We start from the raw sequence: 12,693 nt of genomic DNA on the forward strand, positions 1-12,693 counted from the left end.
GAGCATACCTTACCTTGGTAAGGTATGAAGTTCAAGACCTCCAGCGGGGCCTTTTATGCCCTGAGCTGCTGCGACCAAACACGTCAGAATCTGATTGTGATGTCATCAGTGCAGCTGAGACAGGCTCTGATTGGTAGAGCAGAGTTCAGCTCCATCCAATGATGTCATAATCGGTTAGAATGGCAATGTCGGATGTCACATGCTTCTTAGGTGTGTGTGTGTGTGTGTGTGTTTAGGTGTGTGTGTGTGTGTGTGTGTTTGGGTTTGTGTGTGTGTGTGTGTGTGTGTGATATAGGCCTAAACGCTGTCTAACAATGCCATTTGCGCAGTTCATTAGTAGTGATGATCCAAACCAACTGCAGGAAACGACCCGAAAACACAAGGGCTTATGAGTACAAGGAGACGGATGTTGATATCTGATAGCCAGCAGTTACTCATGCTTGGAAAGCCTAGGATAACAAAATGAACCAAGAACTTGGAGTCAAGATGAGGCAAAATGCCTCCTGATGCACACACTTGTGAAAGTTAATTATGGCAAAGAGTGCAGACAAGTGCAACGTGCTCAGCTTAAGTTACAGGGACTGGAATTGGATTTGATTCGACTCCCCTCCACCGCCAAAACCTCTAACCTGGCAGGTTGACAGGTTACTGAAACTGTCTGATAAATGAGCTACTTGTGAGTCCATGTGTCTTATTTACAAGCCCTGGTTGGCTTGTAATTGGGCAGTGTGAACCTAAACAAACCAAATAACAAAATGCAGAGTAGTGCAGGGATAGCAGAAGACGTATTTACCCAGGACATTTCCTGACGGCACCTCTTTCAGTTCTTCTAGCTCTCTGCCCATCAGCAGATAGAGGCTTTCCATGGAGCAGCAGGACAGATGAGGCACCGCAGGCAGCGAGTCTGAAGCACTGCAGTCCTCTGACAACTGACAGAGGGGGTGGAGAGAAGAAAGAGGGGATGAGTGCGAGGTGCTATGAAGCTAGCAACTATAGTATATCCTAACTTTGTATTTTTTGGATCCCAATGCATGAATAGCTGGGTTTCCATTCAAGCATTTTTATGCCAATTGGGATGTAAAGAAAAACAAAAGCTGAATGGAAATGTCAAATTTGAATACATTTCATTATTGCAAATTGTTGAATAAATATTAAGCTAGGCTTGACAGGTCTTATGGTTGGTTCAATCTTATTGACAGTTTACAAGTGGTTTGGATGTTCTGAAAAGTAAAGGGTTAGTAAAATAAAATATCTGTCCGCCACAACCTCTCAGAAATATCGCACATGTGGTCGCTCCCATGTATAAGGTGCCATCATTGTTAGTCCATTAAGTCCATTAGTTGGTACTTCAGAATATTACCAAGTGCGTGTCTTTATTGTTTTTTTCATCTTTGGACAGCATGAAGTTTGGCCTTTAGCTGACACCAAAGAACAACGACCTGCTCAATGCTAATCAATTCTTGACAGACTTTCCATTTTCTTGTGTATGTGTTTTTTATGTGGTTTTACATTCAGGAAGTCTATTTATTGGCTTCAACCCTGCTGATGGAAACACACCTAAGTCACATTTTATTTTTGTGACATTTCGCTTAAAATTCACCGGACATAAGGCTTACAGCTAAACTTCTAGTTGCATAAAATTTCTAAGTTTTCAACAAAAGGAATGAAAGGATAAAAGGAGATAAACGAGGGGGCGAGAGAGAGACAGAGAGCATTAGACACGATCACATTCAGCTGTATCATATGATATCTTAGAAATAATGAAACAAATTGTGTATTTGAAGGCAATAAGCCATAAAGGGAAAATAATCTGACTGTTTAACGGGCCACTAAACGATTATCATTAACCCTGAAATCATCTATATCTGGAGATTTAAATTGCAAAACATATGATTATGCTCTTTGAAAATCAGTGTAAGTGAAAGCTTTTGAGAAGAAATTGGTCTTGTTATGTTCCCTTTTATTAGCTCACCATAGAGAATTGGAAATTGAGCGTAAAATGGTGTTTGCAGCGCTCAAGTTGTGCTCCCAAAATAGCATTAATAATGAATAGGGGATCATGTTGAGTTTAAAGACTCAAGGAGGGTAGTTGACTGAGGCATCGAAACAGCATCCTACATACACCTAGATGTGTTGTATGATTTTTATTTGTTGTGTCTGTTTTGATGGTATGCGTTTCCCCATGTGTCTATCCATCAAGATCCCTTCACAACCATTCAAGAGAGAGCCATGGAACTTAAACCAGAATGTTTAGCAGGGCTGTATGTCAAAAGAAACTAGACTCACTAGGTGATTTGAATGGTTTGGTGGTAATTATGTGAATGAATAAGTGGGTTAGTGCATGTGTACATGTCTGTCCATACAATCGTACATGTGTGCTTAAGCAATAAGCCACAAGAGGCTGTGGTTTGCAGTGATTTTAGAACAGCTAAAAGGCGCTGTTGGGTTAGTGAAACCCTCTTAGCTGTTCTGAAATCACTGCAAATCACAGCCAAAAGTGGTTTACCGCTTTTATAAAATGGCGGTAACGCACCACTGTAGTATAATTGGTATGGGTAATATAGGTGGCCTAATATAGTGACAATGCATGTGTGTTTTGAGATGGTCAGAAATCTACAGGCGAGTGACCTGCATTGCCTGAATGATCTACTAATCACTTCCCATCCAAAATACCAAGTCTATCCCGCTAATTACTGAGATGGGCGCAACACCTGCCTGCCTGCAGTCACCTCAAACAAACCGAATGACAGACATATTATATTCCCAGATTCATTTTTAAGATAGTTGATACGACTCCTCTCCAGCCGGTCATTTTTGTTTTTAATGAGGAGCCTTGTAGTTCTGCATCAGTCAGACTTCTCTCCACACTTGGTTTGAGTGCTGTCAGTGCAGGGGAAGGGAGCTTTACCTCCCATTGTGAAAACAGAAGTGAAGCCTAAAATTCTATTTGATACTTTTTAGTTATTGGAGATGTGTAAAACTGCCCAGCACATTTGCATATTGTCCCTATTCAACAGTTGGATTCCGCTGGGCACATTGCTGTCACTGTCGCTAAGGACAAGTAATTAATGCATAATCCACAACAGGCCGTGATATATTGAAATTAAATCACAGTTAAGGTGTGTTGGCTGCAGCTTGTTGTTTAGTCATTACAAACTGGGTTCTAGTTTATTGGTAACTTAGCGCAGTTTGCATTTGTAACTGCAGTCTTCTGAGACACCTACTGTACCTACCTACTGTAATTTACTATTTGTATTCATCTACCTATTCTGTATTCATCTGCCTAATACAGTTTTTGAGGTAAACTTTGAGGTAAACAGTAAAATTGCAATCTTTTGCGACGATGTACCCCAACATCGCTGAAAAACTGGGTGATTGAGGCATGTACACGGACACAGACTGATGATGTATAAGATATCCTATTCATTTATTGTTATCGTTATGTCAAAAAAGTTGCATATTGCAGCTTTAAATTGACTTATGCGGTCGATGGTGTGCATTTATCGGGTATTTTACAACGGCTTCGAGCATGACTGGGGAACAGGGAGTATAAAGGTTGTGTAAATGTGGGGTTACCATGCTGAGGCCCTGGGCGGGGTCGTACTTTGGTCCCAGGACGAACACTTTCTGTCCTCTCCTGACCACACCGCTGTAGACCCTGGCGAACGCTATAAATGTCTCCTTCCTCTCCTCTTCCTCCTCCGGTTTTGGCTCCTTCACTGCCAGACTCTCCATCTGGGCTGACAGACACGGAGAAAACCAAGCACTCCTTTGAGGTTCAATCACAGTGAACCATCACACTAATCACAATCATACTTGTACATATAAGGTGCGTTGGAGCTGGATGCTGTCAGTTACCATACATCATCTGTTAGAAGTGCAGGGATATAGAGAGTGGAATAGAAACATAGAGAGAGAGAGAGAGAGAGAGAGAGAGAGAGAGAGAGAGAGAGAGAGAGAGAGAGAGAGAGAGAGAGAGAGAGAGAGAGAGAGAGAAAGAAATAGGCCTTGTCCACACTATTCCATTTTAAAAAAAAACTGCCAGCCCCTTTTTCCCCAAAGTCAATGGGGAGCAAATGCAAAGCAGACAGCAGCTACTAAGATGCAGTGCCGAGTTTCTTTTTAAGCAGAGCGTAAGAGACTACATGACCAGAACCCACCAATCACAATAAAGACGAGGCAATGGGCCAATCACAAGAAGAGGCGACAAACCGATCACAATGAAGAAGGGAGGCTGGCAGTTCATGATGACTACAACCACCAGAATGAAAATGAAAAAGTAGCGGTAGTAAAGCTGGTTACTCTGTGTTGTGTTAGTTTCTAAGAGTTTGACAGACATCAGTGCTGTTTGCCGGCAGTAGCAGCTATTCAATATGGAAACAAACTGGCTTTTCCTTATCAAAACAAAATGTGGCTGGGGCAGCAATTTTTCAACAAAAAAAAGTGGAGTAGTGTGAACACTCTGGTTAGACAGATATATTGGGCCGATATTTGCATTTTAGTAAAGATCCGATATCAGCCAGTCAGTGCTGTCCACCTCCAATATGAGGTGCCAGGTGATGTCACCAGCTGTTGTGCTCTAATGAAGGTGACATCACCTAGCACCTAAGATCAGCCAATAGCAGACAGCAATTTTGGTAGCATGCTTTTTACCATTAGATGTCAGGCTTTACTCTTTAATCATCCTGGATTTCAGTGGAGAGTTTTAATTGCCGTTTCAGAGACTCTCCCACTGTGACAAGAATACAATTCTGGGGAAAATATTCAATACTTCAAATTTTTTTGATTTTTGATGTTCTTTTCTTGGCATGAAAACAGTTAAATTTAACAATGTTGAATATCCGTACAAAGTATCAGCAATCGAAAGCTTCAACCCAAAACTAGCGGGATTGGTCTTCAAAATCCCATATCGGTTGAAGTGTAGCTAACATTGCCCTTGGAGAAACAAAGAGAGAGATGATGAGTGAAAGAAAGAAATGGAATGAATGAGTCCAGAGTCTAAGTGTTAAGCTGTGGCTCTACTTACCAGTGATGTTGTCTCCAGCAGGTTGGGCTGCCTGTGACGTACTTCCTGACTGGGCATGGCTTTCGTGGCTCTCTGCTTGCTGATTGGTTGCCATCCTGTCGGCATGTCTCTGTCTGGCCAGCTCCCTGCGCTGAGCAATCTCCTCCTGGGTCAACGGCCTAAACACACACGCAAACATACACACAGCCACAGCCACAGCCACACACACACACACACACACACACACACACACACACACACACACACACACACAGGTCAGAATCCCATTTGACCTCATGTAATGGCAATTTCCTAGAGTTTAGAGAAGTAGTGTTGTGACCAGAAGGTTGACGGTTTGTTGTGACTAAAATGAAAGAAAGAAAAGCAGCGCGCGAACGGGGACACACGCGAAGAGGGAATCCCAAAGTCTTGGCCCAAAAAAGGTGAATGATGTCACGCACCCAATTCGAGCGAGCGCATCAACCAGGTGATGCGCGCACACAGCGGGAGATTCAGATTGGATTCAGACTCTCACCGGATAGCAGAGAAAACCCACCTGCTTACATCATCACCTACGAGTAGGCCAGACTAGGCCAACGCCATCCCATTCATCCAAGCATCCAAGCAGCATGTCACAGAGAGCAAGGCCACAGAAATAACTGCATTACGTAAACTGTACGATGAATGTGAGGTGCAGGTGCGCAGTTTAGACTCTATAGGTGTAGTAGCAGACACTTATGGAAGCCTATTATGCCCTATATTAATGAAAATAATTCCTGAAGGAATAACGCTTGAGTTTACGCGTCAAATAGATGCTGACCCCGTGCTTAATGTAAAAGAACTAATGGCATTCGTGCAAAAGGAAGTAGAGAGTCGAGAGAGAACGGCTAATCTGACCCTGAAGAGGGATACTCCACAACCCGAAGAAAGAAATGTGACACGAGACAGGAATTGGAGAGGCAAAGAGGACATTAGGCACAGCTTCTACCGCGGCATTTCACACTGCAAGTGCAAGTGATTCTGAATACATATGCTGTGGGAAAACGAATCACAAGTCAAGAGAATGCACGGACAAAACAGTGGAAATCAGGAGAGAGAAGTTGAGAAAGGAAGGGCGCTGTTTCGTCTGCCTGGAGGCGAGACACATTGCGCGCAACTGCAGAGCGCACAGAATCTCCTGTGATGGATGTGGAAAAAGACACCACAGAACAGTATGCAGTCAACCCAAGAGTGATAACAATAGTGCACATGAGAAACCAGTAGATGCTGTAGTGTCAATTTCCCCTAGTAATTCTGAAGGCAGCACAGTTTTACTGCAAACGGCCACAGTGTGGATAGAAACGCCTAGGCAAAGTCAAGTAGTCAGGTGTTTATTAAATGGAGGCAGTCAATGCAGCTTCATCAGGGAAGATTTCTCTCGGGCATTGAAATTGCCGGTTGTCGGAGAAGAGATATTAAATCTGCACACTTTTGGCTCGGTAACACCCAAACGCATAGCAAGCAGACGCGCTAAAGTTCGTTTGAGGAATTTGAAAACGAGCAAGGGTGTAGAAATAGAATTACTAGAGACGCCCAGTGTGTGCACATCAAACATGAAGATGGCAAGTGAAAAGTTAAGAAGAACACTGGAAGAGAAGGGGTGGTCAGCAGCAGACACCCCCTGTGAAAGGACTTGAAACCGACAGCCTGGGAGTTCTAATAGGAGGAGACCACTATTGGAAAATTGTCACAGGAAGAATGGAGAGATTGGACGACGCACTGGTGGCGCATGAGAGCGCATTCGGATGGCTAGTGCAAGGAACAGCCACCATGCTCAACGTAACCACAACCCAACCTCGAGACGTTGAAGTGATGCATGTGACTATAGGAGAGGAGCAAGCACTGTCAAAACAACTGCGCAGCTTCTGGGAAACAGAATCCCTCGGAATTCACATGGAGCAGCACCTGGAGATGTCCACTGACGCAGCGCTCCAAAAGTTTGAATCCCTAGAAAATGTGGGCGGGCAAGACTGTGGTTGTACTGTGTGTAACTGTGTGAATGTGAAGCAGGGTGAAGCTGAAAAAGAGCATGGAGCTCAGTTGACTGACCCTGTATAAATAAAGGTTAAGTAATAATAATAAATAGGTTTATTGCAAGAAAACTCTGTCCTACAATGGCAGAGAGCGGCCAAAAGTTTAAAGGAATACATCTGGTTGTTTTTTCTTCTGGTTGCTGGTTTCTTGAAATCAAAGGATACCACAAGCCGACTAGCTGACTGAGGTCATTGCATATCGAAGTGCATGTTGAAAAAAAATAACCAGCGTGAATTCAAAATGTCATAGATGGTTAATTTACATCACCAGATGCATAAAGCATGCATGACTGAAATTACACTGGACACTCCATATGCTGACATGCAGCGCAACGGCGTCACTATCCCCGACATCAGTAAAAGTGGGACAGAGGGCTTTCTCGGGACTTATGTGGCTCATAAGCTGTCCTGTCAACACCTGAAACATGCTGCCTGGCCTATGGTGGCGAGAACCATTTCTAAAACATGGACCCCGCTTGGAAAAGGCGAGCGCTTTGACAAGTAGCAAAGGTTAAATTTGACGATTACTCCCCAGAAACGTACCTCTAGGGCGTGCTGAAAAAACAGAACGCAATTATCCCTAAATTACTTTGGGTACATGCCCTGTGTGTTTGTGTGTGCGCGGTGCGGTGTGTGCGTGTGTGTGTGTATATGTGTGTGTGTGTGCGTGCCCCTCTTCAAAGAGACCGCAGTGACTACAGCAACACAGCTGGTCACAATAGCCCTGACTGACGGCATCCAACGCAGAGTTCAACTCCGTGATGACAAACCACTTAAAACAGCCCATAATTTCGCCCCTGACAACAGCAGAAGCCCTGCCGACTTGGTGGGACTGATTGCGCCTCTGTTTTGCATAAATTAGATAAAAACGGGGCTGCAACCTAAATTCGGGACTCGGACTAAATGAAAACCACAAGAGAGCGAAACCTCACGGAATGACAGCCCGGCCTGCGGAACAACAAATAACTACCCGCTGAACTCTGCACACTCCGCTTCTTTTATGGCATGAGACGGCAGTAAAGCCCGGAGTGTCTTTCCTCCTCACATGATTTTGCCCAAAACCGAAAAGAGAAACAAACCAAAAACAGACAGATGTTGAAGCGAAGGCAGGTATCGTCTTACTGTGACATTCACCTCAGCCTGTATTCTCCGGTGGAGCTGCTCAAACATCAAAATACGCACCCCGCTGTGCAGTGCGCGCTGCTCTACATGCTTACGAACAGACCACAGCTAAATCGCAGTGTTTTTCCTCAAGAGGTCAAATCAGTCGCTCATTGGTAATAATGGGAATGCCATGAGTTTGGTTTCTGGCCTGCACCACTGCGGTTATGAAGTAATGGCTTCCAAACAGTGGAGCAGGACGCCGGGAACCGCAAGCAGACCTTTTAACTTTGCGAGAGCGGAGGAAAAAAAGCAGAGTGGAAAATTAAACGATATATTGATACTAAAGCTGTCTACAAAACACACTTCATCGCTTTTTTACCGCTAGAGGATTCCGACTGCAGCTGCAGATACTTTCCGTTCTAGCTCGGGCGCATAAAAATGCCGCCGAACAGTGACTGAGACGATATGCTTTCTGACATTTTGTGTGAATGCCCCATGGTGAGTTACAGTAAGCTGGAGTCTAAATTTGTAGCTTGAGCTTTATGGAGCTCTGAGTCAGTTGTTTAGTTGTCATGACCAACAGTCTCATTATAGTGGGAATTCTCACCAAAGAAAATGTTAACGCTTAGTCAGGTTTGTTTGTAGTTGTTGTTGTTTTTTTTACTTGCTTAGAACTTCTTGCTATCTCCAGGTCAGACTTACTGTAGTTTACAACTTTTCTTGTCTGATTCTTTATTAGCTTTTTATGTCCCGAAAAACATATTAGGGCTATGAACCCTGTTGTTGATTTAGTATTGAATTATAGAGCTGTCTGCACTGTATGTGGGGAAATAATTACATAAGATAGTGATGACAGTGAAACCTAAGATTATAATACTCGTTCTTCTACATTCTCTAATTGGGATAATTTCTAGTGAACTGAATGACCCCTCTTTGAGAACAACTGCCTTAGCTAACTCAAGAGTTGCTGTTCCTATTACAACAAGCACAGATTCAGTTCAGTCCCATCTTGCATGCGTGGCGACGGCGTACAGTTCTTTCCGAATATGTGAAGAGGATGTGGGAGCAGTGTGAAAATTTTGTTGCTAAGGCGTAAAGAAGTTTTCACCATAATGCAAGTTCTACTTCCTTTTAGCAATCACATACAGCTCAATAAGGAACAGACATGATTTGTAGAAAATGGGGTGGGGTGGGGGGGCATGCAGTGGTATGTGGGGACAGAGGTTGTGTCCTCATTCCTTCCACCAGTCTCATATCTACCGCTGAGAGCCAAATTGATGATGGCTGCCATGACAACAGTGGCTCAGTGTGTGTGCGTGCCAGCAGGGACGCAGCCTGTAGCTCATTCATTTACGCACAGACACAAGACACAAATTCACAGCATATAAAACAGCACACAAAGTTAAGATCAATGGAACAAAACAAAAACAAAGCGAGATTCAAGGTCATTTCGACCTGGCTATATGTTTGTGATCTTTTCGGTCGAATAATTATGGGACACTTATGATTTTTGGTATAGTGCAGATGTTGCTATTTCTTTGAATAATATAATAGAATTGCTAACTATAGGTATTGATTATACCAAGCATGCTCAACATGCTGCACAATGTTGTGAGCTCAAATTTTCATATAGAGCATGGCTGTGGATACGTGACCTAAGGAGAAACACAGGACCACTGCAAGAGGCTGATGAAGAATTATGCTGTATATAGTGTCAGAATCCCCCAGAAACATGTATAACATGAGGTATAATCGCTGTTGCCTTGAAAAAAAACTAGTAACACCAATTTGAGGCTAGTATGGTATGGCATACATGTCTTTGAACCACATCAAGAAATGCTGGTTTTTCCTTTTTGATGCTTTTTGGTTGATCATGAAATATTTGGAACCCCTCATGGATGTTTTTTGTCCTCCACCTTTGAGATTTGATTGTTAAATATCTTCAGTTTTATTCATACCATCATCGGCTTCACCTGGATTGACTGGATTTACCTTGGTTGTGCATATCAAAAGCTCCACCTGGTTTCACTAACAACCTATGTAAGTCAAAAGTCGAAACTGGAAATGTATGACTGTGAAGCAGGACATCGCTGGAAAAGAGCTTGCATGAGTTGAAGAATTTACACGGTCCACTACAAGTTGAGCAAATGCCATGACCCTTGGGCTTATGAGAGCCGTTCAAAACCCCACTGAATCCCCTCAAAAATGCATGGTGGTCAAGCTGAAAACAAGGTGGCTTTTCCTAGTTCCTGAGAACTAGGACTGAGACATTTTGGAAATACAAGGTTTTCACCCGATAGCAGCGACAGATAACAGGTCACAGCCTTGGCCACTTTGCCCTTACTCTCTGTGCCATGTAAGGAACCATAGGAGGCAACTGTACCTAACCTATCAACTCTGACAAGAAAGCCCAGCCTTCCAGAGGAGCCAGTGAATAATGTAGTGTTCAGCAGATACGTGATGACTGCTTTTCATTACGGGTGAAGAATCACATCCTAGATGATTCTGCATCGTCTGATTGGGTAGTCTGCTCAGTCCTAGGATCTGGGACAGGTTTAACAGAGCTTAGATATTTCTGTTTAATATGCAAAACGAACAGGGTTCCTCGTTGGATATATAGGTCAAGAAGGAAAACAAGCTGCAGATGCTGCGGTTCCAGAGCAAGCGCCTCTGGGAGAACAGGACCACCCATAACACACCTCAGCTCAAATCACGGCTCTGATCTCCTTCACGACGAACACAACTGCACAAATTAAGGATGAAATAGACTTTACAACAAAACAATTAGCCTATACTGTCTTAGAGTATTTAGGCAAGTCCATTCTATTTAGCTTGGACTTCAAGGCTTGAAGGTAAGGAGGAAGCTGAGAAAATGGCTGCTGTGGTTGTGCATTATCTACAGACCACAAGACTAATATTGGTCAATGAAATCTACTGTAGCATATCTAATGCACATTTGAATGGACTACACTGCAAAAAGTAATTTAGTCTCATATTCAGTCTTAATAATCTAATTTTTCTTAAAGAGTGCATAAACACACTGTTTTCAGCTAGTACACAATTTTGAAATATGTGAAATTGTTGGGTGGGGAGTGATGCAACTTTGGGATCAATAGATACAATAAAAAACAGCTAATTAGGAAAGCGGGAGGGTCATTAATGACATCACCAATCAAAAGGTGCTCTCTCCGTTGTCCGACGAGCCATCAGTCATGTCAATGCAACTTTGGGATAAATAGATAAATAGAAAACAGCCGATCAAGAACGGGGGAGGGGCTTACATCACCAATCAATAGGACTGTCTGTGCCAAGTCCAACAAGCCAACAGATACATCAATGTGACTTTGAGATCAATAGAAATAGTCTGACGAGCCATCATTCCTGTCAGTCCGATCAACAGAAACAGACAATAAAAAACAACCAATCAGGAAAAGGGCAGGGGCATAAATGACATCTAATACACACAAAAATGTCCTGAGCCCAAGACGCCGTCAGTCATGCCAATGCAACTTTAAAATCAACAGATATAAACAATTAAATATCTCAATGTGACTTGGGGATCAATATTTATAGATGATTCAAATAAAGCCAGGAAATCAGGAAAGGGGCAGAGGTTTAAATGACATCACCAATCAACAGGAAAATCTGACAAACAATCACTCATGTCAATGTGACTTTGGGATCAATAGATAAAGTCGAAAAGCAGCACAATTTTTTTCAGATTTCTGGGATGGACCAATGGATACAAAAAAGCCAATTGTGAAAGAGGGAGGGGCTTAAATTACATCACTAATCAATAGGAAACTCTTAAAACAGCCATTCGGGGGTTTGGGTTTGAATGGATTTGAATCCGGCCCAGGACCTTGTTTGTCTTTCCTGTCTCTCTCTACTTGGAGCTACTACTTTTTAATAAATGCAAATAAAAATGCCAAAAAGGAAAAAACAAAAGCCAATCAGAAAAGGGGGGAGGAGCTTAAATGACATCGCCAACCGATAGGACACTCTCTCCCATCCAATGAGCCATTACACCTCTCAATGCGGCTTCAGGATTGCTCTTCTGAGTCTGATGCGGTGTCGCTCATGTCAGTGCAACCATGGGATCGACAGTTATAGACGATCACATATCTCAATGTGACATCAGGATCAATATTGCCAATCAGGAAGGGGGGGAGGGGCTTAAATGATGTAACCAACTGATAGGAAACTCTCCCCAAACCAGCTAGCAAATGTCAAGTGAGTTTGGGATCAATAGATATAGATGATGAAAACCAGCACATAATTTTACAAAGCATTCCACCCTTCATGTTTCCTGTACTCTTTATGGCAAAAGTTCTCAACCATGTACCATCAACACCCGAGTCTGCTGGTTTTAAATCCAACCAATCGCTACACCAGCTTTCACTGATTAGTTCCTTTTATGTTGCTGAAGGTGTGCTAATCAGTGAAATCAGCTGCTGTAGTTTTTGGTTGAAATGAAAAGCTAAAGACTCTTAGGCCTTGATGGCATGTGGT

General features: G+C 43.0%; 1 protein-coding gene across 3 annotated transcripts in view; it reads right to left on the bottom strand.

Annotated features, from left to right (window-relative positions):
- Nucleotides 1-12,693, bottom strand: part of efl1 (elongation factor like GTPase 1) — a 348,687-nt gene that overhangs the window by 56,897 nt on the left and 279,097 nt on the right. For all 3 annotated transcript variants that reach the window (XM_078285063.1, XM_071920850.2, XM_078285062.1), the window contains 3 exons: nt 5,027-5,184; nt 3,577-3,740; nt 794-929 (listed from right to left, as the gene is read on the bottom strand). In XM_078285063.1, coding sequence (XP_078141189.1) covers nt 794-929; nt 3,577-3,740; nt 5,027-5,184 — 458 coding nt within the window. The remainder of the gene's footprint in view (nt 1-793; nt 930-3,576; nt 3,741-5,026; nt 5,185-12,693) is intronic.

The sequence above is a fragment of the Centroberyx gerrardi genome, chromosome 1 (genome assembly GCF_048128805.1).
Source record: "Centroberyx gerrardi isolate f3 chromosome 1, fCenGer3.hap1.cur.20231027, whole genome shotgun sequence".
Taxonomy (NCBI): domain Eukaryota; kingdom Metazoa; phylum Chordata; class Actinopteri; order Beryciformes; family Berycidae; genus Centroberyx; species Centroberyx gerrardi.